The sequence below is a fragment of the Chlamydotis macqueenii genome, chromosome 25 (assembly GCF_036417535.1).
Source record: "Chlamydotis macqueenii isolate bChlMac1 chromosome 25, bChlMac1.mat, whole genome shotgun sequence".
In the NCBI taxonomy this organism is placed as follows: Eukaryota; Metazoa; Chordata; class Aves; order Otidiformes; family Otididae; genus Chlamydotis; species Chlamydotis macqueenii.
Genome location: NC_141580.1, coordinates 4,347,515 through 4,374,715, shown reverse-complemented (window position 1 = coordinate 4,374,715; position 27,201 = coordinate 4,347,515). Strand labels below are relative to the sequence as shown.

The 27,201-nt window shown below is 58.5% G+C and overlaps 4 protein-coding genes across 9 annotated transcripts in view; all 4 read left to right on the top strand.

Moving 5' to 3' along the window:
* ATP6V0A1 (ATPase H+ transporting V0 subunit a1) overlaps positions 1 to 14,209 on the top strand; it is a 30,311-nt gene extending 16,102 nt beyond the window's left edge. For 2 of the 5 annotated variants that reach the window (XM_086766497.1, XM_086766494.1), the window contains exons 18-22: positions 3,034 to 3,141; positions 3,669 to 3,686; positions 6,062 to 6,179; positions 6,634 to 6,805; positions 12,612 to 14,209. In XM_086766497.1, the coding sequence (XP_086622623.1) occupies positions 3,034 to 3,141; positions 3,669 to 3,686; positions 6,062 to 6,179; positions 6,634 to 6,805; positions 12,612 to 12,705 (510 nt within the window). In that variant the 3' untranslated portion in view covers positions 12,706 to 14,209. Of the gene's footprint in view, positions 1 to 529; positions 605 to 3,033; positions 3,142 to 3,668; positions 3,687 to 6,061; positions 6,180 to 6,633; positions 6,806 to 12,611 lie in introns of all 5 variants that reach the window. The other 3 variants (XM_086766498.1, XM_086766496.1, XM_086766499.1) reach the window with 2 other exon arrangements.
* Positions 14,210 to 15,624: 1,415 nt separating this feature from the next.
* NAGLU (N-acetyl-alpha-glucosaminidase) lies at positions 15,625 to 19,381 on the top strand. The gene is made up of 6 exons (XM_086766432.1): positions 15,625 to 16,010; positions 16,188 to 16,335; positions 16,418 to 16,564; positions 16,754 to 16,839; positions 17,081 to 17,337; positions 17,578 to 19,381. Exons 1-6 carry the CDS (start codon positions 15,625 to 15,627, stop codon positions 18,792 to 18,794), a joined length of 2,241 nt encoding a protein of 746 aa, XP_086622558.1. The 3' UTR covers positions 18,795 to 19,381.
* A 139-nt stretch (positions 19,382 to 19,520) lies between these two features.
* HSD17B1 (hydroxysteroid 17-beta dehydrogenase 1) lies at positions 19,521 to 21,543 on the top strand. Its single transcript, XM_086766879.1, has 6 exons — positions 19,521 to 19,891; positions 20,056 to 20,211; positions 20,515 to 20,694; positions 20,771 to 20,864; positions 21,001 to 21,184; positions 21,291 to 21,543. The coding sequence occupies exons 1-6, from the start codon at positions 19,795 to 19,797 to the stop codon at positions 21,459 to 21,461; spliced, it is 882 nt and encodes a 293-aa protein (XP_086623005.1). The 5' UTR covers positions 19,521 to 19,794; the 3' UTR covers positions 21,462 to 21,543.
* Positions 21,544 to 21,917: 374 nt separating this feature from the next.
* Positions 21,918 to 27,122, top strand: COASY (Coenzyme A synthase). Of its 2 annotated transcripts, XM_086766556.1 has the most exons (9): positions 21,918 to 22,527; positions 22,859 to 23,073; positions 23,575 to 23,706; positions 23,965 to 24,154; positions 24,616 to 24,680; positions 25,436 to 25,520; positions 26,160 to 26,257; positions 26,346 to 26,492; positions 26,792 to 27,122. In XM_086766556.1, the coding sequence occupies exons 1-9, from the start codon at positions 21,918 to 21,920 to the stop codon at positions 26,846 to 26,848; spliced, it is 1,599 nt and encodes a 532-aa protein (XP_086622682.1). In that variant the 3' UTR covers positions 26,849 to 27,122. The 2 variants fall into 2 exon arrangements, with proteins under 2 accessions (XP_086622682.1, XP_086622683.1); XM_086766557.1 differs by lacking the exons at positions 26,346 to 26,492; positions 26,792 to 27,122 and having other exon boundaries at positions 26,053 to 26,195.
* The last annotated feature ends 79 nt before the right edge of the window (positions 27,123 to 27,201 follow it).

Here is a 27,201-nt window from a genome sequence, read left to right as displayed (position 1 = left end):
TAAAAAACCCTTTGTGTTGGTAGTGATAGAAATAACGTAGCTGGCTTGGGCTTTGTCAGCTGGTTTAGGAACTGTCTTACTGGTTGCTGGATGCACTTCTGTGCCTCCGCTACTCTGACAGTGTAGGAGAAATGTAAGCTTAATTGGCTGGCAGACTTATCAGCTATCTTTGTTAAAATAGCTTGGATGGTAAAAAATAACAGTTAAAAGGGAAAAAAAAATAGACTTACGCAGTCATCACGTGCGAGGTTGTCTTCTGGGGTACTCTCTAGGTTTCCAACCGTACTGTAAAGTATCTGTATGTAAAATGCAGGAACCTGGCACACGTGCACTGAGGATACTTGAAAATTCTCCCTGCATGTATGGCAGACAGCTTTTAGGATGTTAAGCGAGTCAAAGATCAGTTCAGTTAAAGACACTCCCTCTCCCTTCTCTGACCATCTTTCATCCTCCCATGTCCCCTCCATTCGTCTCCCTTTCTCTTTTTGTTTTCTTCCTCCTCCCTTTCTTTTCTTCCATTCACTATCAGGAAGGGCAACCCGTGGAGGCCCAAGTCAGCACAGTCCCGAACGAGCAGGCACTAGAGGCAGCAGCGGCTGCAACAGTGAGTGGATTTAAAAATCACCTGATGGATTTAAAGATGGGAGATGACTTTCGATCTAATTATCGAGAGAGCATGGAATGTATCTGAATTTCATAAGTGAATGACAACTGCACCTTTAGGGTGAAAAACACTTTATCTTGGAAAGAGGAAAGTTCAGCAAAATTGATACATTCTGGAAGAACTACCAGGCTGAAGGAGAATAGAATGCAGAGAATAGAATGCACAGAATGCAGAGACACTTCTTTGCAGGAGTGCTGCTGAAATCAAACCCTGCAGAGCAGCACGAGAATACCTTGCTACCACATCCCCCCAGGTTAAGTTCCCCTTTTTTTTTCCTTTTCTTGCATATTTGTTTAAGATAGATTAGGATTCTTCTCAGTGAAGCATTTCTGTTTGCATTATGTGTTCCCAAACATCATGTTTACGTGCTGGCCTCCCAACAACTTCATACTGGTAATTACTGGATTTTTGACACCTGTGCCCTTGGAGACATTTTGACTTGAAACTGTTATAAAATGGTTGTGCACGGATAAACCTCTCAGTCTAAACCTACAGGCAGCCTCTTACTGCCAGAGCTTTCTGGCAGAGTGAAGATTGCAGCAGCTCCCAGAATTTGGTCCCTTCCCCAGTGCTGCATATTTCAAACTGGTTTTAGTTGTGAACGCTGCCTGAGTAACTAGGAAGCGTAAATCTCACAAACTATGTGAAGCAGATTGTGCACTCCGCATGTCAAAGGTACTCTGAGGCACTTTTTAGCTCTTGGCCAGTGTTCCTCTTGTGACATTTTAAATAACCTCACAGAAATGTCAGAAATTAAAACGGATCTTTTGTGCATAATCCATCCAGCATATTGAGTGCATCTTAACACAAGAAGCTGTGAGGGAAGGTCTTTGTATGAGGTGCGGTTAGAAGTATAAAGTAAATGATTAGAGCTTTTGGAGCCATGTTTAGATCAAATAGTTTACAGAGAACGGATGCAAGTCGAGCGTGAGGGAAAAACTGCAAAAGTGCAAATTCACACACAAATGTGTAAGTGGGATCCTGATATGAGTCATCAGTAACTTGCAATGTTTCAAAGTTGCTGAAAGTCCTAATAAAAGCACTGTGTTACTTGTAAATATAATTTTTTTTCAGTTTATTTCTATTTTCAGAGCATAAATGTCTAGCCAATTTGTTTTTAAAAACCTGACAAAATCTTTAATTCACATCTGGCATTTTGGGCGTATTTATAGTTCAGCCTAAAATAAACAGAAGCTTCTAAAAGCGAATCAGTTAAAAGAACACGGAGCAGCCGTTCTGATGGTATGCCGGCCTGCTGAGCTGTGAGAGCAGGCAGCTCACAGGATCCTAAGCCTCCTTGGTTTGCAGAGTCACCCCAAAACTTCCGCAGTATTAGCCCATTTGTCTTGCATGTCACAAGACGACCCCAGGACCGTGCTAAAGCTGAATGCAGGGCTTTTCTTTCCACGTGTGACGTTTCCGTTTGCCTCTCTGGATGGGTCAGACTCACAGGCCTTAAGGTATAGTCCCTAGATCAGTCATGAGCATTTTCTGTCTCGGGAGCACCTGGAGGGAGACGGAAATCCTGCCGCACGGTGCGCAGCGCTGCTTGCTGAAGGGAAATCCGAAGACAGAGATGTGCACATTAGGCCTTCGTTGTCCAGTACGCGTTTACATAAGCTCTGTTTGAGGGCACTGGGAGATGACCAAGGGGTTTGTGCACCCTCTCTTGGTGGTAGGACGGTCTGGGGCAGGAAGCCTGCCGGAAATCACGTTAACTGTGCAGTGATTACCGTTGTCACGTGAGAAGAGCTCCTGACTCTGACAGTTTCAGCTCAGTTTGGGGATTATTCTTTTTTCATTCGGAGCGCAGTGGAGTTACGGCTGAGGGTCAGATGTTGAGTGTCAGGACAAATGTCTAAAAAAGGAACTGCTTGCACAACATAGGATTTCCAAGTAAGGGAAGGTCTGGTTTCCCGTGCGTGCTGGGACGCCTGACACTGGTGGGGAGCGAGCGCGTGTGTGTGTTTGTGTCGGTCTGTTCTGCTTTGAGCTGCCACTGTGTGCTTGTCCAACAGCTGCTGGGCAAAACGTTGGTCTGTTGCACATCAGTGCCAGCAAATGTCCTCTTGAGAGATGTGCCTTGTTATTTTATTAGAGTTGCAATTAATTGGTAGAAATATATTGAGTATTCATTCAGACAGACTTTTTTCCCCGCGCCCTAGCAGGAATCAGCATCTTTCCCATCCAAGCTGGGAAATAGAATTGTACAACTGGTTTAACCTGAGCCTTAATACTTAATATTTTGTTTTCTTCTGTGAGCTGCTGCTGCACATGGAGTCATAAGAAACATGTGCTCTTGCAGTAAAACACAAACAACACTTTGCTCTTTTTTTTTTTTTCTTTTTCTTTTCCCCCGCATACGTTAGGGAACGCACAACTTTGGTGGGATCCGGGTAGGCAACGGACCAACTGAGGAGGATGCTGAGATCATTCAACACGACCAGTTATCCACCCATTCTGAGGAGGGGGAAGAGGTAAGCACCTGGCCATCCTCCCTCTCAGGGCAGTGCGCTTGGTAGCAGAACATGCGAGCATTTTGTCTGTATTTACTGATTTTCAGGCTGTTTAAAACTACACAGCAACATTCTCAGTGTTTTCATAGCAGTTTTCGTCTCTTGGTCATCCCCAAGGACTCCAGAAAAAGCCATATAATTTGCATGTAAAGGGAAATGTGGATCTGTCTGTCCTCGTTACAAAGAACCGTCATCCTGGGGGCTGCATGGGGAGAGCTGTATTTCTGCAGCAGTGAAATCTTGTTGATATATTCATTTTGCCTGTTGGAGGTAATATTAATTGCTTTGCCTCGCCTCTGCTAGAGAAGAAAAAGGAATTGATCTTGGGTAGTTTGGGAGTATTTTGATGCCTCTTAACAGTTCTCCAGCGGTATCTTGCCTCTGTAGTGCATGTGATGTTACTGCTTTACTGTGTCGCATTCTTGAATGTGTTCATTGTTAATGTTGTGATCGAGACACCGCACTAAACATGAACTTATGTTTTCAAGCCTACGGAGGATGAGGTGGTAAGAGTACAGCAGCTTTGCGTTCGTGTGTACCTGGACCATTTCCCATTGGTGTAAAACACATGCTGAATTAAACACACTCTGTCACGACATCGTGTTTTCCAAAAGATCCAGCTATTTACATGTTACAGGCCATTTTTAATTCTTCATACATACATGCCCATTAACAAACCTTTATTTACCAATTACTTCACTTATACAGCTTGTTTGTCTTATCCCTGTCTGCAGATCTTAGTTTATCTGGAAAGCTGTTAAGCTGGAAGTCTGAAACTGAAAAGTGTTTGCTTTTAAACTTCTGAAGAAGTCTCGTTTGCCTTATGTTGTGTCTTTGGTGATTTTGCACTGCAACAAACTGTCTAAAGATATGTTTTCACAAGCTATCTGCCATTTTAAGGATCATACTGATATTGCCAGTCAGCAAAACAAAACTAGTCCAGTTTCATACAGTTCAACAACTTAACTAACCAGTATCTTTCTGTAAAAGAGAAGCACTGTTCTGAGAAACTGCTCATTCATAAAACACTTTCAACAAGCATGAGTATTAAAGAAATGTTTTTTTGGAAATACTTATGCAGGATTGATTTTAGGTTTTATTACCAAAAAGTATAAATGCCATGAAATTAGAGTAGCTTCACAGCAGCGATGCTGCTGTAAATGCTCAACGTGGTTTTGCTTACAGATCGATAACGCGTAGGTCCATAGGTCTGGAATTAGGGGGGTGTGGAAGACGCGTGCTGATGTACCTGGTAATTCTAATCCTGTGAAAAATGTGTAAAACTACAAATTGTAGAATCACAGAACGGTTTGGGTTGGAAGGGACCTTTAAAGCCCACCCAGTCCAACCCCCTGCCAGGAGCAGGGACATCTCCAACCAGATCAGGTTGCTCACAGCCCCGGCCAACCTGGCCTGGAACGTTTCCAGGGATTGGGGCATCCACCGCCTCTCTGGGGAACCTGGGCCAGTGCTCCACCACCCTCAGCGTAAAAATTTTTTTCCTAATATCTAATCTAAATCTTCAGAGTTGGACGCAGTACTCCAGGTGAGGTCTCACCAGAATGGAGTAGAGGGGCAGAATCCCCTCCCTCGACCTGCTGGCCACGCTCCTCTTGATGCAGCCCAGGATGCAGTTGGCCTTCTGCGCCTCAAGCACACATTGCCTGCTCGCGTTGAGCTTCTCTCCCACCAGCACCCCCAAGTCCCTCTCCTCAGGGCTGCTCTCCATCCATTCCCCGCCCAGCCTGGATTTGTGCCTGGGATTGCCACGACCCATGTGCAGGACCTTGTACTTGGCCTGGTTGAACTCCATCAGGTTCTCACAGGCCCACCTCTCCAGCCTGTCCAGGTCGCTCTGGATGGCATAAATACTGTGCCATAGCAGTCCTGCTGATCCTCCCGCTCCCCAGCATAGAGGTAGCTCTCTCCAGCAGTTGTAAATATTTACGTGGCTGTAAATTGTCATTGTTTAAATATTTATCACATTCCAGTTACTGCACGCTGACTCACCATGTTTGCTGGGACAGGCTTTCTTAAAGAACTTTGCAGATCACGTTCTGTGGAGAAAAAATTAGGCTTCTGACAGCTAATTTAATTGTTTGAAGTATTTTTGCCCTGGATGTACTAGGGGAGAAATAAGAATATAAATAGCTTTCTGTGCATGCTTAGAGCGTTAGTCACTGGATGTATTTAAAACATCATGTTCACTTAACTTAAATATGAGCGTTTTCTGAAACATGGATTAAATCCAAAATGCAGGGAATGCTTTCCCAAGCTGCAAAATAAGAAACTATCCTACATGGCAGACTTCCTTATAAGCTCTTCTTTTATTATTTCAGAAAATTACTAAGACACAGAGACTTTGCCAATGAATGGTGCACAGATGTGACTTTTTCAAGAGTGCTTTATGCATTATTTTTGCTTTCAAAAAGGGCAAGTTCATATCTTGCAAAACGTTCTTGTTGATCCTGTAGCGAAGGAACATACACCGTATCAGCTTGGAACACTGGCTTCTTTTTCATAGCGGTCCATACAATTTAGTGATGAATTCATACCAATACCATCTTGTTGCTGAACAGTCTTTTCCTGGCAAAGTCTATGGCTGAATTTGAAATATCTTGCTTTCATGTGCTAGAATGTGAGAACAATAATATTCAAGCCACAGCAGTGAACTGTTCTACAAAACCTAGCAAGACAAGACAATTCATTTTTCATTTACAAAACTGCCACGCTAAGCCAGGAGAAGACAGTCTCGGTGTCTCACTCCAAACACCATGTCCTTGGTGATAGCACCAGGTAGCGTGCTTGTTTCCCCCGATCAGCCAACCCTCGCTGCTTGCACGGCTCGCAGCTCTCTTCATTTCCTCTGTTCTCTTTGCAGTTTGACTTCGGCGATACTGTGGTGTACCAGGCTATCCACACCATTGAATACTGCCTGGGGTGCATTTCAAACACCGCCTCCTACTTGAGACTCTGGGCTCTCAGCTTAGCCCACGCACGTGAGTATTCCTTAGGGAACTGAGGTTCAGGTCGGTGCGTCTGATCGCCCTGGGCGGGCGGCACGTGAAAGGCAGGGATGTGAGTAGCCACTCGGAGCTCAGCTGTCGAGCGCTGCGGGAAAAGGACAGAGCTGTGCGTGCAGTGGCTGGGTGTAGTTAACTCTGAACATCAGGGTCTGCTCACACAGCGCTCTGCTGAAAGGGAGGGATGGAGTTGAAGGCACTGGATAAAACAAAGAGCTGCTGAGCAAGGACTCTGCCCTGCACCGTGTGCGACAGTTGGAGGCTACGTCCTGACACGCATGGCTGCAAAACCTGTTATCCCTCCTAAGTTTCCCACCTCATTGTAGTAGTTTTCTTGACTTTACTTTTTGCTTTATAAATAAACTGTAACAACCTTCCATTCTTGTGGAATGCTCTGAAATGAGCTCTCTTCTCCCCTTTCTCCTGGCAGAGCTCTCGGAGGTGCTCTGGACCATGGTGATCCACATTGGCCTCAGCGTGAGGAGTCTGGGTGGAGGCTTTGGCCTCTTCTTCGTCTTTGCTGCTTTCGCTACCCTGACAGTAGCAATTCTCCTGGTCATGGAGGGGCTGTCTGCTTTTCTCCATGCTCTTCGTTTGCACTGGTGAGTTACTGGAACATGCAGAAACTTCAAAGCTCTTCACAGTAAGGAAATTGGTGTCACTTGGAGTATACAGAAGTGTCATCCTCTAGAAAATTGTATTAATCCTTACGCAGGAAAGCTAAGGCTGTAAAATTGGGGTAGTGGATCATACTGAGCCAAGATTGGCGATGCTCAGAAGCACTGGAGTACCACTAAACATCTAAATGTCCTACAGCAGATGTGCTCTGGCAGCAGAAAGTCTTTAAAGGGTCAGAGACTGCAGTCTCGTTTCTAGTGATACACCACTCTCTCCTGATTGTAGGCGTAAACATTGCTTAGAAATTGTGGAGAGTACCTGATGTCTGCTTAAAAACCAATCAGACTAAAGCTTTGTCAGCAGTGGGATGGGAAGGTTATGCTAGATGGATGAGTGTGCTTGTGGCTTTCAACAGGACTTTCTTGTTCCGTCTTTTTGCCTGGTTCTAATGTTTGTTTTCCTTAGTGTGCAATAACTGCTGACTGCAATTTCCTTCACGTGATCGTGCTCATCTTCCTAAGACCTTGCACTGACCAGGGGCTGCTTTGCCTGTCTGCCCTTTGGGGTGCTGGGGAACAGTCGCCGTTTCTTACTGGTTTTCCTTATTGACTGATGCTTTTGTAGCGCCTTTCCCGTGGCTGTTAAGCTCCTGTGTGTGCAGATGGCCAGGAAACAAGAAGGAATTACTCAGCAGAGTGCTCATCGCTTTCTCTGCACCCAAGTATGGAAAGTATTCAAGAGCTTTCTCTAATCCATATGTAAGAGTGCTCATTGTTCCACTTCAGATTCTCCGGTTAGTGCACTGGTGGGATCAAAGGAGCAATGTGGCAATGAGTTTTGCTCAGCGAGGGTTCTCTTCAGCCTAAAGTGTAGGAGAGTACGTCTGTGCCTCTGTAGAGTTCAAGTTGCTGCTGTCTTTAGGGCAGCTTGTTTCCTGGTGGGTCAGGAGGACAAAGTGAAGTCCCATGAAGTTCACAAGGAGTAGTCTGTCTTGCTTATATGGGAAGAAAAGGTTGTGAGCACTTTTAAAAGTAGTTGTGAAAGTGCAAAAGGAAGCTAGTGAATTGAAAATTAAAAAACAACAACAACAACAAAAAACCCCAGCCTTTTTTGCATTTTCCCCCTGCATCTGGGGCAGGAAAACTTCCTCCTTTTGCCCTCTCCGTTGGCAGCCTGTGGGGCACAGGCTGGAGGGTTCTGGAGCACCTGGGTCTCTGTAGCTCAAGGGAGTCCAGCTTCACCCAGGGGTTCAGAGGTGTCGCCATCTTGTGCCGAGGGAGCCCATGGGGGGCCGCTGCTGAAAATGGCTGCTGGACGGTGCTTCTGTTTTTCCTGGCACCCGGCCTAGAAATCCTCATACCAGTCACTTGAGAACTTCGTGCTGACTGGCTGGTGTTTCCTCATCCTGCTGTCACTGTACTGTGCCGTTGCATCAGTGTGAAAGCAGAAGCTCTGCAAACCCTGCCTGGTATTAGCGCTAGCAAGCCAAGAAGAGCAGAGAGCAAGTGGCACTCGCACTCCGTATGCGGTGGTTTTGATCTGCGCTTGCTTGTGAATTAGTGGGTTTTCAAAGCCTTGCTTCTCAGGACTGCAGTGCTGCGTCCTACATCTCTGAAAAACAGCAGATGAACAGTTCTGAGTGCTTTTTCTTCTTGGCAGGTTCTATGTTTTCTTTTTTTACCCAAAGGTATGGGCTAGGATAAGAAAGCATGTTTTTCTGGAGCTACCGGTCACAAACCGTGCTTACGGACGCTACTCACAGAGCTCCAGTGTGAACTGGAGATTGCAGTTCAGCCCAGAGGTGGCTTTTCACATTGCCAAGCTACCTCTAAAGGGCGATTAAAAAATTGTCTGGGAATGTGTCAAGGGAAGACGCGTGTCACCGAAATGCCAAGCAAACAGGGAAGCACAGCCAGGCAGTAGCGGTAAGCAGGGATCACTGTTCCTCTGCAGACCAGTACAGGGCACTTGCTGGGGAGGTGCGGAGCTGAAGCTCTTAACAAAGTCCGATTTTTTCGTAACCGTATGTTTCAGACTTGCAAAACTTTAATACACATTCTCTAAGAGAAAATCTGTTCAAGCTTAGAGCTTGAAAAGCAAGTTGAAGGCAGTGTTTCAGACTGCAAGTAATCTGCTGAAATTATTTTGGATTTGTTGGATATTTGTTATTGCAGCGGAGAGGCAGGCACCTGCAGTTGTTCAAAAGAACACACTGTTAACATTCCTTTTTGCTTCTGAGTGCAAAATCAGGATGTTTCCAATGGTAGGTGTTCCCTTTTTAGAAGGAGCGGGGCGGGGGGGTCAAATACAGCTGTCCTGGGAGGAGCAGATGGGATTTTCTGGCTGTGGGAGAAGAGTCACCTATCAGGAATTCTGAAGGTGTGGGTGGTTCTGCCTTCCTGGAAAGGAGGAGGAATTTAACATGTGTCTTACTGGTGGGGGGGAAAAAGCACAGATTGTTCCACGTGCTCTGCCTATCAGTCCCAAATGAGGAAGGTTGATATCGTGCTTTTTCAGAAAGCGCACATTCTTTCAGCAGGCTGGGTTTTCCTGGGGCGTTCTGGGCTGGAGGGAGCACTCCGAGTGCTGCCAGGACTGCAGGCGTGTGTGGAGCTCTGCTGGGGCTCTGAGCTGTACCCCACGCTGTGCCGTTAACTCCTTGTACTGCAACATCACTCTGCTGAAATATTTTACCTTTCTATTTGCTTTTCAGTCATGTAATTTGACAAAAATGCTTAGATTAAAGTAGCTTACCTTTTTTTTTCTTAAGCTAGTCAGCTCTTCTAATGTGAGCAAACATAGACTTTGCCCAAGAACAAAAGCTTGTAACTGGATTCAAAGTACGTGGGTTGATGCAGGAGTATGGTTGCAGTGGAGCTGTTTTTCTGTGCAAAGTGGTATTTTAGGCTCAGTTTTAGGCCTGATTTGGAACTGGAAGCTATACTCCTTAGAGTGTGTCCCAAGACCAGGCCACAGCTAGAAAGGATGGGTCGCAGCAGGCATAATACTGAGCAGATCAGGTTTTAATTCAGAGCAGTGAAGAGCAGGGTTTGTATTGATCTGGAGGGGAGAGGTTGGTGCTAAATGAGCATTGTGATGTAGGGGGTTCAGTGAAACCACGTTGTTCAGACGTGGCTCTGGTTACCCAAGTGTCTCCCACCCCTCAGTCCGTGTCCGTCAGCGTGGAGACCGTGGGTCCTGGCCACGCGTGAGTTGGCAAACACGGAGAACTGCGTTCGTCTGCTCTTGCTAAAGGTTTCAGTCTGTTCTCTCCCCCGGGTGTAGCATCAGCGGCCTCCCTGGCAGGCGTGTGCCCTTCGTTGTGGCCATACTTGAGACAGACGGAAGTCTGATGATTTTTCATTATTTTTTAAAATATTTTTCATTATTTTTTTTTCTTTTTAAAGAAAAACCCATCATTTTTCTTTATTGTGGGTTGCCTGAGCTGTTTGCCACTGGTCCGTAGACATGCCCAGAATGAGCTCAGCCCCTTGGAGGCAGTGAAATGGATCCGAAGCAGCGCTCTCAGCTGTGCAGCGCTAAGCGCAGCTGAGACCAGGAGCTCACGCGATGCCCGTTTTGTTCCGAACGGCCAAGTTGGAGAGTGCTGTGGGTCTGCACGGGGATGCCAGATAGATTTCAAGCACAACAAATGTGGTCAACTTCAAACAACCGTGCAGAATAAATAAAAAGCAGCAATTATCCAGCGCTTGGTGGACGGCTGTTCTCGGCTGTAAGCTGAGAACGGACAGGCAGAACCTGCCCTGCCCGGGCAGAGCTCCTGGCCCGCTGCCGCCCGCGGGGGAGTGCTGCTTTCCGAGAGGCGTGGGCGTGCTGGAGTTGCATCCCGCTCGCGATCCAGCAAGCAGTAAAGCCCAGCTCCCCACCTGCTTGCCAGAATTTTATTTTTCTTCCTAAAGGTCATGAGCCAGAGCTTGTCTTTAGCGCGACCGTAAGAGCGCTGCTCTAAAAGGCCGTCTCCTGCGAGCGCAGGACGGCGTGACCCACGGTGCGGCATACGGAGCTGCTCTCCTTTTTGGGAAAGAGTCATCGCAACTGTCTGGACACAGACACACCCATCACCTTCTGGCTGTGAGGCGCACTGTAAGCTGTGCTCTTCCAGGCGCGCTCTGAATCGCAGCCCGCCCCAGGCATGGGCACACACCTTTAAGAACACAAATACCGAGGAGGAATTTGCACTTGTGCTAAATGTAAATCAGGTTTCCTGGTGGAAAATCCATCTAACTACAGTCCAACAAACACTTAAGCTAATTATTAACACAAAAAAGCTGAAAAGTCGTTTTTTTTCAACACCGACTGCAGGAAAACTTTCTAGTCTGTTTAGTTACAGTGCAGTGCTAACGGTCTAGAAAATCCTGCAGAAGTTGATCACTGGTGAGAGAGACACAGCGCAGAGTTTAGCAGCAGAGCTAGCACACGTGACAGCGGGTGATCTGGAAACGGCACTGTCTCATACCAAAAAGGACTGTGGGTTCTGGGTGTTCCTGTAGGCCATTGCAGCACAAACACCCAGGACGTTTAAGCCGTGATATTTGCTTAAAGAAACTTTTTCACTAGTTTCTTAACCTCACAACGGCCTTGAGCTTCAGGCGTCCAGTTGTGGCCAGTTGTAACTGAGTGTGTCCAAAAGGAGCTTTCAGATGTCAGGGCCAGCTGGAACAGTTAATCGTCAGGGTTAAAATTTCATTTACAGTGGGTTCTGCGTGAGTCAGATACCCGGCCCTCTGCCTCTTATTTCCCTTTGCTTACAGAACAGTCACTTAGTCACAGGATACTTATGGAGATTATCAGGGTTCCTGAAAAACTGGAGCGTCTTGGCGAGCAGCCCTTCCTCCCACGCGGAAAATCCTGCTCATCCTAGGGATTCCTCTGCAGGGAAGTCTGCGTATCTGCATGAACAGGGAGCAGAAAGCGTTTTTTTCTGAGAGTTTCTCTCCTGAGCTCTGTTGGGAAATCACCGTTTGCCAGCTGCAATGCCAGCAGCTTTAGAGTTTAGCATGATTCCTGATTAGGAAAAGAATAATTAAAGTCTGCCTCTTTGTGCTTCATAAAAATACTTCTCCTGAATTGTGTTAGATTGCTCTACAATTTGCTGTCACTTGATTCCTACAGAGACTTTGGGTTTTTTTAGTGGGCCACGCAATGGAAAGTGTTTCTCATGAGGCTCATGAAACACTGTGCTTGTTTTTACTGTGAATCATGGGATTATTTTTTTTTCTTTCCCTATTTAGCTGTTGCTGACCATTGGACAGTTCTCTAGAATAATTCTTTTTTTAAACTGAGTTTATTAGGGGAAGCAGGCAAACAAGGCTAAGTTAACGTTCAGCTGGAGCTAGAGATGCGCCTGTTGTCTCAGCAGAAGTAGTCATGTGGGGATAAATGAAATGTGCTTAAGTAAATAAACAGAAGTCGCTGATGGAGGAAGTCTGAGCGCAGCATCACGTGGTGGAGGTTTGTCCTAACTAAAATATGAACATTAGCAGCGAGATGTTATAGGTGCTGTGTGTGCCTAGGTGCTTCTCGGTGATACCGCAGCTGGGGAGTTCATCCTGTTTTTATTGCCCATGGGGATGGAACTGAAGTACCCGGACAACTCTCCTCTGCTCCGCTCCAGAAATATCAAACAAACACGTGGGTTTGTGGCCGTAGCTACACTGCATTGTGATACCACGTTTTTCCTTTTAAAGCTTTATATTTTTTATAGTTAATAACGGTACTTCTGATGGAGGTCTTGCCTTTTTAGTGACTGCACACTCTTCCCTCTTGCAGGATTGAGTTCCAGAACAAGTTCTACACTGGCACCGGATTCAAGTTTCTCCCTTTCTCCTTTGATACCATCCGCGAGGGGAGGTTTGACGATTAGAGACCCCTCTCCTCGAGCAGTGTTCGGCGTCGTGTGTCTATGGCTAGCCCTCTCCCGTGAGTCTGAGTTGCATGTAATCCCACCATAGTGAACATAACTTATTGCCGCGCCCTCAAGTGTTACCACAGCGTTTCAAAGCCGAGAGCTTTGACGTTCCCGGGTAATGTGTGACACTGGATCAAAGAAACTTTTCGTTCCTTAAGTTTACCACTGAAGATACTACGTGCATGAAGTGTCTGAGTTTGGTGTGTAGTAGTGTCCTTCTCGTGTTGTGAATTCCCTGGTGACAGGAACGCAGCTACGGCTGAGTGGGCATTCAAGCACATGGAGAAAAAGCAGAACAAGTTCAGCTCGCACAAAGCTCGCTGCTGGGGAAGAGAGGGTTTTTTTAAAGAAAGTTTTACGTGTGCGTCCTGTGTCTCTGCCTCTGATTAAACAAATGGTGAGCAGTGGGCAGTTAACAGTCCAAGGCGTGCTCCTCCTGCCTCCAGGCCTTCCGCGTGTGCTGTGTTTGAACCTGACACAAACAATGTCTCGCCTCACGCAGGGATTCAGCTCTCTGAACTCCGGCTGGGGCCTGAGGAGCCGATATGAAGGGGCAGGATTCGGCCTCAGCGAAGTGTATGGTGGCTCTCTGTTTGCTCTAGCGATGGGGGAACACCTTGCCCTTGCCAAAAAGGCTGTTCCTTTCCTCCCTGGAGAAGAGATGCTCCTTTAACTGTTCATCTACACGTTCGTGTCCCAGGCAAAGCCCTGTGTCCAGCAGCAAGGGCCCGTTCCACCTCTTCTTTCTGGAGGCAGGGGTGAGAGCAGGGGGCTCATCCTAGAGGCACATCCACAAAACACCCACGTAGACTCGGCATCTCCGGGGGCAGCTTTTGCGAAGGTGGAGGTGCCGCTGACATACGTTGTCACGTACGCTCGTGGTCTGAGGAGCCCTTTTAGAGGGAACAGAGGCCGAGTCTCACCGAAATCGTCCCACAGCAGCGGAGTCTCAGCGGTACTTCCCCACGGTAGGGGTTGCTTTTTCTCCTGTGCAAGATGTGAGTAATTTCTTGCCCTCCTCAATGTGATGTAGCTGTAGCAGCAGCGTGGGGTGCGCGTTAGTTCTGTGTGTAACTGTTGTGTTTAATTGTCACAGTGGATCTCAAGTATTTGTGTATGGACAGATTAGAACAATAACGAGAATCATTGTAACCTGGAATTGAGGAGGAGATGCCACGCAGCGCAGGGCTGTTGAAAATTACATGAGAAAGGGGCGTGTGCGCTGCACGCCGCAACGGGTACGCGCGCGGAGCACGGGGATCCTTCTGCTGCACGTGGGCTGCTTCTGGGCGATCACTGCGTTTACAGGTAGACTTAGCTCTTTGTTTACAGTGGTGTTTGCAGAATGAAAGGCGAAATCGAAACTTGTCTGCAGGTGGAGCAGTGACGGCCGTCCTGCTGCCCAGGTGAAATGCATGGCTGACAAGTCACTGTATAAATTAAACTAACTGCACAACAAGCGCTGCGGCCTCTCTTCTGCTTTCCCCGCGCTCTCCGAAGGGTGCTCCCGGGCAGCCCCTCTTTCCTGGCCCCCGAAAGCCGCCTGGGGGGAGCCGGGACCTTCAGCGCTCCTGTCACCCTGATGGCCAGTATGCTGAGGTGGGCAGATGGGTTTGTGCAAGGAGACTGGTGTGACTGTGCCTCAGCTGAAGTGGCTCCCCACCCGCCTGGGCCGTGTTTGCTCAGGCTTTTCCTGCGGGCCCGGAGCTGCATGAGGGGGTTTTTCCACATCTGTGGGGGGGAGCGGAAGGGAGGTCTCTGTAGGGGTTTGGCAATTGTGTTTCTGAAGCTGTTGCAGCTGGGTGTGTTTCCCGTCTCTGGAAGGGTGAGGAGCTGGTCAGAGGGTGCCTGCCCCTTGTCCTCCCGCACCCTCGGGCGAGGAGATGGATGGATCCCTGCTGCTCCGGTGCCAGCTGTGTCCAGGGGCTGCTCTCCCCTTTCCCCTGCTCCCTTGCACCACTCCCCTGTGCAATCACAGTTATTTCTGCCCGTTTCCATGGCTCTGCGCGGCCCCTGTCACGGCGGCCCCGAGCTCGTCCTGCCCTTCGGCTCCGAGGCAGGGGCCAGGGCCGTCCCCCGCGGCCGGGCTCTGTCCCGGGACCGCCTGCTGAGCCCTCCCGGAGCCCAGAGACCCCGCACAACCCGGGCCCGCCTTTGTGCTCCCTCCGGGCCGCGCCGCAGGGCCTCCCTCAGCAGCCGTTGTCGCCGTTTCCCGGGCCGGGGCCCGCTCGGCCTGCCCGTTACCGGCCGCGGGGGGGCGGCGAGCGCCTGTCTGCCGGGGGGGCCGAGCCTGCAAACCCGCTGCTCCCCCCGGGAGCCCCCCCCACCCCCACCCCCCGCTCCATTCCCCCCGGGGCTCTGCGCCCACCCGGCAGCCGGGGCCGGGCCCCGCGAGGCGCGAAGCACCCACGGGGCAGCCGCAGCGGGGCCTCGGGCCGGGGCTGCTCCGGGCGCGGCCGGGCCCCCCCCGCCCCAGGGCACCGGGCGCGGCGGGGCCCCCTGCCCGGTCTCACAGCGCCCCCTGCAGGCGGCGGCGGGGGAGCTCGGCTGGGCCCGGGAGCCCGCAGCCGGCGGCGCCGCTCCCCCGGGGCTGGCGCGTGCTCCGGCACCGCAGCGGCCCGGTTCGCCCCGCAACGCGGAGCCGCGGCGGGCAGATCAGCGCGGGCCTTTATTGACCAAAGCGGCCCGGAGCCCCCGCCCCTCGGCGGCCTCGGTGGCCCCTACCCCGGGCGGGAAAGGCACCGGCGGGCGGCCCGCCCAGGCTGCGCGGTACCCCCGCGCCCCGCTCCGCTCCGAGGGCCGGGCCCGCCCGCGGCTCCGCCCCGCTCCCGGTACCGGCCGGGCCCCGCCCCGCGCTGGGCGCAGGGAGCGGCGATGGCGGCGCGGCTGGCGCTGGGGGTGGCGCTGGCGCTGCTGGCGGCGGCCCGGGCCCCGCGGGCGGGCGCGGGGGACGCGCGGCAGGAGGCGGCGGTGCGGGCGCTGGCGCGGCGCCTGCTGGGCCCGCGCGCCGCCGCCGTGGCGCTGTCGGTGGAGGCCTCGCTGGCGGCGGGCGGACCCGACAGCTACCGGCTGCGCTCGCCGCCCGGCGCCTCCGTGGCCGTGGCCGTGACGGGGTCCAGCGGCGTGGCGGCGGCCGCCGGCCTCTACCGTTACCTGCGCGACTTCTGCGGCTGCCACCTCTCCTGGTCCGGGGCGCAGCTCCGCCTGCCCGACCCCCTGCCGCGGCTGCGGGCCGAGATCCGCGCCTCCGCCCCCGGCAGGTAACGGGGCCGCGGGGTCCCGCCGGGGGCGGGGGGGGGGCGTGCGGGGCTGCGGGCGCGGGGCCCGGCGCCGCTCACGCCTCGTTAGCCCGGGACAAGGCGCCCCTTATGTAACGGGAACGGGGGCCGGGAACGGGGTGGCCCAGCCCGCAGCCTCCCGCCCGCTCCCCCCTCCAGGTACCGGTACTACCAGAACGCCTGCACCCAGAGCTACTCCTACGTCTGGTGGGACTGGGCGCGCTGGGAGCGCGAGATCGACTGGATGGCCCTCAGCGGCATCAACCTGGCGCCGGCCTTCGTGGGGCAGGAGGCGACCTGGCAGCGGGTTGAGTATCGGGGCCGGCCGGGGCCGGCCGGGGCAGCGGGGCGGCCGCGGGGGCCTGCTGAGCCTCCGCCGCCCCGCGCAGGTGTACCGCTCGCTGGGCCTCAACCAGTCGGAGATCGACGCCTACTTCACCGGGCCGGCGTTCCTGGCCTGGAACCGCATGGGGAACCTCCACGGCTGGGCAGGGCCGCTGCCGCCAGCCTGGCACCTCAAACAGCTTTACCTGCAGGTACCGGGGGCTCCGGGGCTGCCCACCCACCTGGGGCAGACCCCCGCGGCCCCTGCCCTGGTCCTGTGGGCCGAGACCGCACTCGGGGGCCGTCGCTCCCTTCCCCAAGCTCCAGCAGCACCTGAGGGGCGCCTTGCTGGGAGGTGGGGAGTCCTCTGCCCCGGCTCCCTCCCTCTTTCTCTCTTCCAGTACCGGATCGTGGAGAGGATGCGCTCGCTGGGGATGATCACGGTGCTGCCGGCCTTCGCGGGCCACGTGCCCCCGGGGGTTCTTCGGTAGGCGCAGCCCCACGCCTCCCGGACCCCGCATGGTAGATTGGCCCCCACTGCAGCTTCCTCCCCGGCGTCGCAGCCCTGGGCCCTTCCCGGGGTCCCACCTCTGGCCAGCGCTGGCTGCACGGGGCGCTTCCGGGGCCGACGCGGTTCGCAGCCGTCCTGTGCTGGCGTCGGCTTCCCCGGGAGGCTGCTCTGTCCCCGCAGTCCCGCTCCTGATCGCTGTCTGTGCCCTCCGGCGCAGGGTCTTCCCGCGTGTGAATGCCACTCGCCTTGGGGGCTGGAGCCACTTCGACTGCACCTACTCGTGTAGCTACCTGCTGGACCCGGAGGACCCCATGTTCCAGGTGATCGGGACCCTCTTCCTGAAGGAGCTGATCAAGGAGTTCGGCACGGACCACGTCTATAGCGCCGACACTTTCAACGAGATGACCCCCCTCTCCTCCGACCCTGCCTATCTCTCGAGGGTCAGCAACGCCGTCTTCAAGTCGATGACGGGAGGTGGGTCAGCGCGCAGTGCCGGCCCGGCCACGGGGTTCTGGGCGGGGACAGCCGGGCGCCAGCAGCGGAGCTGCCTGCGCTTGGCAGACCCCGTCGGCGCCAGACCCTCAAAGTCCCCTCTGAGAGGGGCGGTTGGTGGCCCCGGGGCCTCGCAGGACGCCCGCTGCCCCGGGAGCGTGGCGGCTGCGTCAGCGGGGACTGCCCGGAGCGGAGCCTCACCCCGTGCGCCTCTGTCCCCAGCCGACCCCGAGGCGCTGTGGCTGATGCAGGGCTGGCTCTTCCAGCACCAGCCGGACTTCTGGCAGCCGGCGCAGGTGCGGGCCCTGCTGCACGGCGTGCCCCTCGGCAGGATGATCGTTCTCGACCTCTTTGCCGAGTCCAAGCCTGTCTACCAGTGGACGGAGTCCTTCTATGGGCAGCCCTTCATCTGGTGCATGCTGCACAACTTCGGGGGCAATCACGGCCTCTTCGGCACCGTGGAGGCCATCAACCACGGCCCCTTCGCGGCTCGCCGCTTCCCCAACTCCACCATGGTGGGCACCGGGCTGGTGCCCGAGGGCATCGAGCAGAACGACATGGTGTACGAGCTGATGAACGAGCTGGGCTGGCGCCAGGAGCCCCTCGACCTCCCCAGCTGGGTGACCCGCTACGCCGAGCGCCGCTACGGTGCCCCAAATGCCGCCGCGGCCGGTGCCTGGCGGCTGCTCCTCCGCAGCGTGTACAACTGCACCGGCGTCTGCGTCAACCACAACCGCAGCCCGCTGGTGCGCCGGCCCTCCCTGCACATGGACACGGAGCTGTGGTACAACACCAGCGACGTCTACGAGGCCTGGCGCCTGCTGCTGAGCGCCAGCGGGGAGCTGGGCTCCAGCTCCGCCTTTCACTACGACCTGGTGGACGTCACGCGGCAGGCGGCTCAGCAGCTGGTGAGCGACTACTACCTGAGCATCCGCCGGGCATTCCAGAGCCACGCGCTGCCGGAGCTGCTGACGGCCGGCGGCGTGCTGGTCTACGACCTGCTGCCGGAGCTGGACAGCCTCCTCTCCAGCCACAGCCTCTTCCTGCTGGGCCGCTGGCTGGAGAGCGCCCGCGCCGTGGCCACCAGCGACCGGGAGGCCGAACAGTACGAGCTGAACGCCCGGAACCAGGTGACGCTCTGGGGACCCAGCGGGAACATCCTGGACTACGCCAACAAGCAGCTGGGGGGGCTGGTGCTGGACTACTACGGCGTGCGCTGGAGCCTCTTCGTCTCCGCACTGGTGGAGAGCCTCAACTCGGGCAGCCCCTTCCACCAGGACCAGTTCAACCAGGCTGTCTTCCAGGTGGAGAGGGGCTTCGTCTACAACAAGAAGCGCTACCCAGCCGTGCCAGTGGGCGACACGCTGGAGATCTCCAGGAAGCTGTTCCTCAAATATTACCCCAGCGCCCTGCGGCGCAGCCGGGTTGGGCCAGCGTGACTTTGGGCCGTGCCTCTGGACCCTCCTCCGGGACGGCGGGCAGAGACCCCGCGCCCTCCTGCGTCCGGGCTCCCGCAGCTCCTGGCCTGACGGCTGCATCCCGGCCGTGCTGGAATGAAGGCGCAGAGCCCCGGTGGTCCCCAACCGGCCTGGACCTGCCGATTCCCCCGCGTGGGCAGGACGTACCCACCTCGCCCAGCCCCGGGAAAGCGTGAGCCCCGAGGCGAGGGCACTGCTGCCCCAGCGCTCCCAGCTGGAAGCTCAGCGGGAGCTGGAACTGTGCAGAGGGACAGGGCGCACGTGTCCCTGCCGCAGGGCCCTGGCCGGCTGGCGAGGGCGGTGATGGCGGAGAAGGTCCTGGGCCTCCCTGCGCCGGGCGCTCCCTGCCCCACAGACCCCAGCGCCTGCGGGGGGACCTGTCGCTGCATGGCCCCGGCCACGCCTGGTGCCTTTTGTATTGAAAGAGACTTTGCGGAGTTTTGTGGTGGTGCTGGGGCTGCGCTCCCCGGGACGGGGTTTTCTAGGCCTTTGTCCCCCCCGGCTGCGGCGCTGCCGGCCTGCGGAGCGATTAAAGGCCTGGCCGCTGAGTGTGTGCGTCCATCTCCCCTCGCCAGCGCGGGACTCGTGCGAAACGGGGGGCAGAGGGGTGGCACTCGGCCCCCAAGCCTGCGTAGCGGGAAAAATGCACTGCCAGGTGCGCGCCTGGCACAGCACCGCACGGCGTGGCTGGTGCTGGCCCCGGCTGGTGCCGACCCCCGGCGCTGCGGCTCCCCTTGTGCCCCAGAGCCTCCTCCCGCGGGGGGGGTCCCGGCTCCGCGGGGTCTTTATCGCAGCAGCTGCGCGAGCATCAAGGCGCTGGGAGCCCCAGGCGTGGGCAGGGAGGCGCGTGGAGGAGCCTTGAGATAAACCCGTAGACACAACACCCGTGGTGTGCGGGGCGGGGGCACCCCCCTCCCAGCCCTCTTAAACGGCGTGGCCCCCTCGGCCGGCACCGCCATCCATGGAGAAAACCACGGTGCTGATCACGGGCTGCTCCTCGGGCATCGGCCTGGGGCTGGCCGCGCGCCTGGCAGCCGACGCCGCGCGCAGGTTCAAAGGTAAAGGGGTGATGCTGCGCCGGGGGCGGGGGGCCGGCACCCCCGGGGGTCCCGAGCCAGGCAGCAGCTTGCTGAGGACAGCGGGTGCCCGGGGGTGGGCTGGGGCTGGGGCCGGCGCTGGCGGGGCAGCTCGGCGGCGCCGCTGCCCGCGCTCTCTCCTCCAGTGTACGCCACCATGCGCGACCTGGCCAAGGGCGAGCGGCTGCTGGAGCGCCTGGGGGGTCCCTGCCCCGACACGCTGGAGCTGCTGCAGCTCGACGTCACCGACCCGCGCTCGCTGGCGGCCGCCGCGCGGCAAGTGCAGCGGCTGGACGTGCTGGGTACGGCTCCTCCCGCCGCCCCTACCGTCCCCGGGGTGGCGGGGGGGGGACCTCTCTGGGGTCACAGACCCTTCCCAGGGCACCGGGAGCAGATTCCAAGTCACGGGAGGTGCCGACAGGCCCGGGGCTGGGACGGGATGTGTTCAGCAGGGCAGGGGTGCAGGAGCTGGGTTTGGGGGTGCTGAGGGTCACTGGCCCATTAGGAGGGAGGGGCCCCCACATTCCTGTCTCCTGGCACCTCGATGGTTCCGGGGAGTGGGCGGGGGGGCGCGGGGCTCAGCTCACCAGCACCGTGCGCAGCAGTCTGCAACGCGGGGGTGGGACTGATGGGCCCGCTGGAGACCTGCTCCGACCAGGCCATGAAGACCGTCTTCGAGGTGAACCTCTTCGGGGCCGCCCGCACCATCCAGGCCTTCCTGCCCGCCATGAAGCGCCGCAGGGCCGGGCGCATCATCATTTCCAGCAGCATCGGGGGGCTGCAAGGTGGGACCCGGCGCCCTGCGGCGCGGGGGGAGCTGTGGGGAAGGGAGCCGGTGCTCAGGGTGCGCGTCTCCCCCAGGGCTGCCCTTCAACTCCGTGTACTGCGCCAGCAAGTTCGCGGTGGAGGGGCTGTGCGAGAGCCTGGCCATCGTCCTGCAGCCCTTCAACATCCAGTGAGCGCCCGCAGCGCCGCGGGGGGCTGCGCTCCGCTTCCCCCAGGCGCCGGGATGGAGGGATGTTGGGATGGCGGGGGGTGTACCACGGCGGCTCCCGCGCTGGGCTGAGCGGCCGCCCCGCTCTCTCCCACAGCCTGACGCTGGTGGAGTGCGGCCCCGTCAACACCAGCTTCCTGGCCAACCTGCAGCGCCCGGACCCCGAGGGCAGCGAGCTGCAGGGCCTGGACGCCGAGACGCAGGGCCTCTACCGCCGGTACCTGCGGCACTGCCAGAGCCTCTTCGGCGACGCGGCCCAGGAGGTGGAGGAGGTCTTGCAGGTCGGTGACCGCGGGCCGGGGGTGACGGGCCCTGCGAGGGATGCGCGGCCGTGGGGGACCCGGGGTGGCCGCGGGGCCCCGGGCCTGACCCCCGCTGCGGTGCCAGGTGTTCCTGGAGGCCATCGGCACCCCCTGCCCTCCCCTGCGCTGTGTGACCACCCAGCTCCTGGCCCCGCTCTCGCGCCTGCGGCTGGCCAGCCCCGACGGCTCCGCGTACGTCCGGGCCATGCACGACTTCGTCTTCGGCCGCGGCGAGGCCGGCGGGGAACAGCCCTGAGCCGAGCCGTCGCGATACCGGGCGGGGAGAGGGGGGGGCCGCGCTGCGGTGACCCCCGGCCCCGCGCCGTCTGTCAGCGCCCCGTGTCGCCAATAAAGCTCCTTTGCAGCCGCACGGCTCCCAGCCCGGTCCCTCCCGCTCGGCGGCTGGCGGGCGTTCAGCCTGGTCCCGGGGGGCTCGTCGGGGTCCCGCGGGGGGGGGGAGTCCCTGGCATCCGGCGGCCCGTGGTGGGGTCGCACCCGGTGGGGTCGCGCCCGGTGCCGCCCGCGGTGGGGCCGTGCCTGGTGCCGCGGGCGGGGGGGGAGGCCGGCTCTGTCCGTCCCCTCCCGCTGCGGGCGGACACCGGACCCGACGCCCGCCCGCCCCGCTGCCGGGCACCGGCCGCACCGCCCCGAGAGGCGGGGCCGAGCCCGGGACGGTTCCGCTGCGGCGGCGGCGGCGCTTCCGGCGGGGGCCATGGCGCCCTTCGGCCCGGGGCTGCTGGTGCTGACGGCTCCGTTGGCCGCGTTGCCCGGGCGGGCGGCGGCGGCGCTGGCGGCGGCGGCGGGGGTGGTGGCGGGGCCGCTGTACGTGCACCTGCAGCCGGGGCTGCGCCTGGCCGCCCCCGCGCCGCGCCCCGCCGCGCCGCCCGCCTGCCCCGCGCTGCTCCGCGCCCTGGCCGCGCTTTACGCGGCGGCGGCGCGGCGGGACCTGGACCTGCGGGTCCTGCTGAGCCCCGGCCGCCCCCTGGCCCGCCCGCCCCGCGTCCTGTTGGCCAGCGCCGCCGAGGCGCCGGGGCCGCCGGAACCGGTACGGCTCGGCCTGCAGCACCTGGCCGCCGCCGCCTACGGCTGCCCGCCGCGCCTGCCCGCCCTGCTGCTGGACGGCCCCGACGGCGACCCCGAGGGTGGCCCCGACGGCGACCCCGAGGATGGCCCCGGCGCGGCGCTCCCCGACTTCTCCGACGTGGTGGTCGGCGGCACCTTCGACCGCCTGCACGGCGCCCACCGCCTCCTGCTCAGCGCCTGCTGCCTCCTGGCCCGGCGGCGGCTCCTGGCCGGGGTGGCTGACGGCGACCTGCTCCGCCGTGAGTCCCGGGCCGGGGGGCAGCGGGTGGGGGGCCAGCCCGGTGCTGAGAGGGGACGGTGTCGCCGCCCACGATCCGGGGGCTCCATGGCACGCGAGGTCCCGGCAGCCGTGCACCCGAAGCGCCCGGGTGGGGTGACGGTGGGGGCCCCGCGTCCCATCTGTCCCAGCAAGCGAGGCATACGGCCACGCTGAGGGTGCAGGGGAGGAGAAGAGAGCGTCCCAGCCCTCCGACTCCTGGCCTGGCTTTTCCGCCGCTCTCCGCCGCACCGGGAGCCGTGCGCTGTTAAACCGATGTTCTCTTGCTTCTCCACCCTCCGGGCGCCCGGCAGACAAGGTCCTGACGGAGCTGATCGAGCCGTACGAGCTGCGAGCGGCGAAGCTGCGCGAGTTCCTGGAGGACGTGAAGCCCTCGCTGCGTTACGACATCGTGCCTCTGGCCGACCCCTACGGCCCCTCGGTCACGGACCCGGACCTGCAGTGCTTGGTGGTCAGCGAGGAGACCCGCAGGGGAGGGGAGGCTGTCAACAAGAAGAGACTTGAAAACGTAATGCCTGCGCAGGAGCCCACCGCGCTGCCCCTTCCCGGCCCCTCGCGCCTCCCTGCTGCTGGCCGGGGGCAGATCGGGTCTCGGTGAGCAGCCGCGGCTGTTCGGTGCCCCAGCGCGCCGCGGCCCGGGCTCAAGGGCAGGATGCCAGCGCACGTGTCTGCCGGCACCCCGCAGGTGGGCGCTTTGTGCCGAGCCGCTCCCGGCCGCGTGCGCCCCAGGGGTGGCACGGCAGCCTCTGTGTGCAGCACGACCCCGGGCAGCGCTGAGCGCGTGAGGGGTTGGGGTCAGGTAGGCCCCTCTGTGGGGTCCCGTCCCCTCCTGGCTGCTGGGAACGTGCCCTTCGTGGGGACGAAGCTGCCCCATGGGGACACCGGGGGCGGCCACGGCCTCGTTCGTGCTGCTCGGTTCAGGCCTTGACCTCCCGCTGAGCCCCTTCCCTCTGCTGTATCCCCGTGGCTGCCGGGGCTCACGGCCCTCGGCGCTCTCTTCTCTCGGCAGGGCCTCCCTGAGCTGGCTCTCTACGAGATCCAGTTGATGAAGGACCCCGACCACAGTCAGAACGAGGAGGAGAAGATCAGCTCCTCCAGCCTCCGGCAGCGGCTGCTGGGGACGCTGCTGCGGCCCCCGCGGGTGAGGGGGCGCTTGGAGAGCCCGTGGGCTGCGGTGGGTCGCGGTGTGGCCGGGGGAGCGGTGGCAGCCTGGGGGGCTGAAGAACCAGCTCGTCCCCCTGGCACAGGGGGACAGGTTTTGGAGGAGTGCCTGCCTGCAGCCTGTACTGGCCCGAGGCGGGAGCAGGACCTTTTGTGCCCGTCTCCAGGCTGGGTGGTCAGGATCCCAGCAGAACCCGTATCCTCTGTCTGCTGGCAACGGCTTTCCTTCTTCCCTTAGCAAGACCCTGCCTTGCCTTCGCGCCCGTACGTGATCGGCCTCACCGGAGGAACCGGGAGCGGGAAAACCTCCATCGCCAAACTCCTGGGGCGCCTGGGAGCGTTCCTTATCGACGCCGACAAGCTGGGCCACGCCGTCTACGTCCCTGGTGGCCCTGCCTACGAGCGGGTGGTGGCGGCCTTTGGGGCAGGTAGAGCCACCGCAGGCTGCGGGGAAGACTGGGAGGAGGAAGAGGAGGCAGGGGTGTGGCATTATCGTAATGTCCCAGGGAGGCTGTCCTGGCCTGCACTCCCCTCCCTCCCTCAGGGATTTTGGCTCCGCGCGGCCCAGACTGGGCTCTGTAGCTGGTTCGGTGATGGTTGGCCTCAAGCGGGGCAAACCATTGCTTTCACCAAGTCTTGCGTGTCCCGTGTCAGAGCTCCTGCAAACTGGCTGCTGTGGAAGGCCAAACTGGGCTGCCCTCTGTCTAGGAAAAGCTCTTCCCTCTCCTTTTCTGGAGAAAGGTGAAGAGCTGCCCGGTCAGGTCCTGCAGCTCCTTGCCGGGTCCCTCTGGGAGCCCCGTGCTGAAATCCTTTCGCTTTGTCCCAGGCTCGCTGCGAGGAAGTGAGCTGGATTAATTCTCCCTGAGCCTGTTCTGCTTCTGCCTTGCAGAAATCCTGAATGAAGACGGGACGATCGACAGGAAAGTCCTCGGGGCCAAAGTGTTTGGAAACCAGGTGAGAGCAGCACAGACTGTCAATATTTAACCTCCTGAGCAGGGAGCGCGCCCTCTGTGCTGAGGCTTTTTGTTTTTCAGCCCTTTGAGCTGGTGACACCTTCCTGACTGTACTTTCTGGCAGTGACGTGCGGACGGGGCAGGACACAGAGATCCCGTCTGTAGCTGAGTCAGCGGCCGTGCTGGACGTGCCCCTCTCACCCTGGCAGCTGCCCTGTCCCCGTCCCCATCTCCTCTGTCCCACTCTTGTCCTTCACCCAGCGCGGAGCGGCAGCCCTGACGTACACGGAGCCGGTGCTCTCTGACCCTTTCGTGGTTTGGGCTTGTACCCAGTGGGGCTCAGGTCAACCTGGCTTGGTTGGCCAGGCCGGCGCTCTCAGCCCTGCGCTCAGGTCCTGCAGGCTGCCCCAGCCCAGGCGTGAAGGCAGCTCGAGGGGTTCCCCCAAGAGGGGACGGGTCTCGCGTGGGTGCTGCCGCGTGGGGAGCTCGCTGTGCTGCGGGGTGGCTCTCCGCAGCGGAAAGCGGGGCTCTGCTGTGTGGCAGAGCAGGAGGCAAAGGACACGTGGGAGCCTCTGGGCGGTGTGGAAGGTTTCCTTCCCCGCACCTCGCGAGCAGGCAACGGGCTGGGTCCATCCACCGTGCGTTAGTGGGTTCTTTATGGGTGCCCTCTGACTGCTGGTGCCGTCGGTGATCCTCTTGTTGGCTGCCCAGGGGTTATGAGGGCGAGTAACCGAATCCCGTCGTGGTCCTTCCTAGGAGCGGCTGAAGAGCCTCACGGACATCGTGTGGCCTGAGATGGCCCGGATGGTCAAGGAGCAGATCAGGGAGGCAGGTGCTCAAGGTAACCGGCTTGGCTCTTGTCACAGCACAAAGGTGGGAGTTGGGTGTGTCGTTTTGGGCAGCACACCACACCCCAGAGCTCCTGGGGAACTGCTGCTATTGGCAGCACCCTGAGTATTTTCCATGCTCAACATCGCCGCCTTCTCCGCGGGCAGCTTGCTGGGGATTTTCACCGGTACTGGTGCATCTCTGAGCAAAGCCCTCCACTCAGTGGGACGGGCAGCTGGGACACGCTCGCCTCAGGCTTCCTCCTCTGAAGGAGGGTGGCAGTTGCTTTCTATTTCCTTGTGACTTCAAATTCCTTTCCGGTGTGGTGCTCCAGCAGCGAGCGCGCTGCGTGCGGCTTCTGGGAGCAGAATTCTTCCCGCTCTTGGGAGATGCTGGTGACAGGCATTCAGCTGAAGGCTTTGGCTTGCCGCGCCCGCGAGATTTGCCATCCTGGTAGTGCGCTTTAAGCAAACTCAGCCTCTGTCTGCTGCTCTCTTTTCCATATGAGGCTCTTTGGCTCAGCATTAAAGCGTCTGTGCTGCCAGTTTGCAGGAAGGCGTGACTTCGTAAGTGGTCTGGCTGGGCTGGACCCCGAGGAGCAGTCGCGCTGCCTCGCGATCGCCAGCTCACGCGGAATGGCCTCGTTCCGCAGGAAAGGCCGTGTGCGTGCTGGACGCTGCCGTGCTGCTGGAGGCTGGTTGGCAAGACGTGGTCCATGAGGTGTGGACAGCCATCGTCCCGGAGGAGGAGGTGGGTGCCCTTCGGCCCATCGCTCGCTGCTGGGTCTGGTTCTCTGCTTCCCCTCCAAGTGCCCAAATGTCCCGTCTGGTCCCGCCAGGCCATGAAGCGCATCGTGGCCAGGGACGGGCTGAGCGAGGAGGCTGCTCGCAGCCGGCTGCGGAGCCAGATGACCAACAGCCAAAGGGTGGAGCAGTCGCAGGTGGTGCTGTGCACGCTCTGGGAGCCAGACGTCACCCGCAAGCAGGTCCGCCCCGGGCTGGCCGCAGCACTGGGCTCTGTGGTGGGCGGTGAAGGGGACGCGGGCGACCGTGATGGGTACGGGAGGGCACAGCGCTGTGCCGGGGTCAGGCACGGTGTGCCTGGGCGTGCTCACCGTCAAGGCTGCCTCTGGGCAGGGCCAGGAGGGAAGAATTTGGGGATGCAAATGCAGCACGGAAGGGACAGGGAGGGTGGGACCCCCGTGTGCCGCTCCTGCTGGTGCCCTGGTGCCGCTCGCCTCGTCCGTGGGCTCCGAGGTGCCGCCACGCGTGGGTTCTCTGGCAGGTGGAGAAGGCCTGGGAGCTCCTGCAGCAGCGGCTGAGCCGGGAGCGCAGCCCGTGAGGGGGTCCTGCTCCTCTTGACCATCGTGCACCAACCCTGCGGATCGCGCGCTGGCGGGACAGAAGGCGAGGGTCCGCATCCCGGCGTCGGGCGCCGTCCGCGAGCCGGCCGTGCCCGGGAGGAGCGCAGCTGGGGGCTGAACCCACATCCCACCCTGCGGAGGGGCTGGGGGTGTCCGGCCGTCCCCGGTGAGAAGGGGGGACGCTGCCACGGCTCCTGGGGCGAAGGGCCGAGTCTCTGCCTCCCGGTGTGACAGTAAAGAGGCTTCTCTGGCGCTGTGTGTGTCCGTGTCTGCTCCTGCCCCCGGTACCCCCAGCCCTCGCAGGGGGCCGACCACCCCCCAGCTGCTGCCC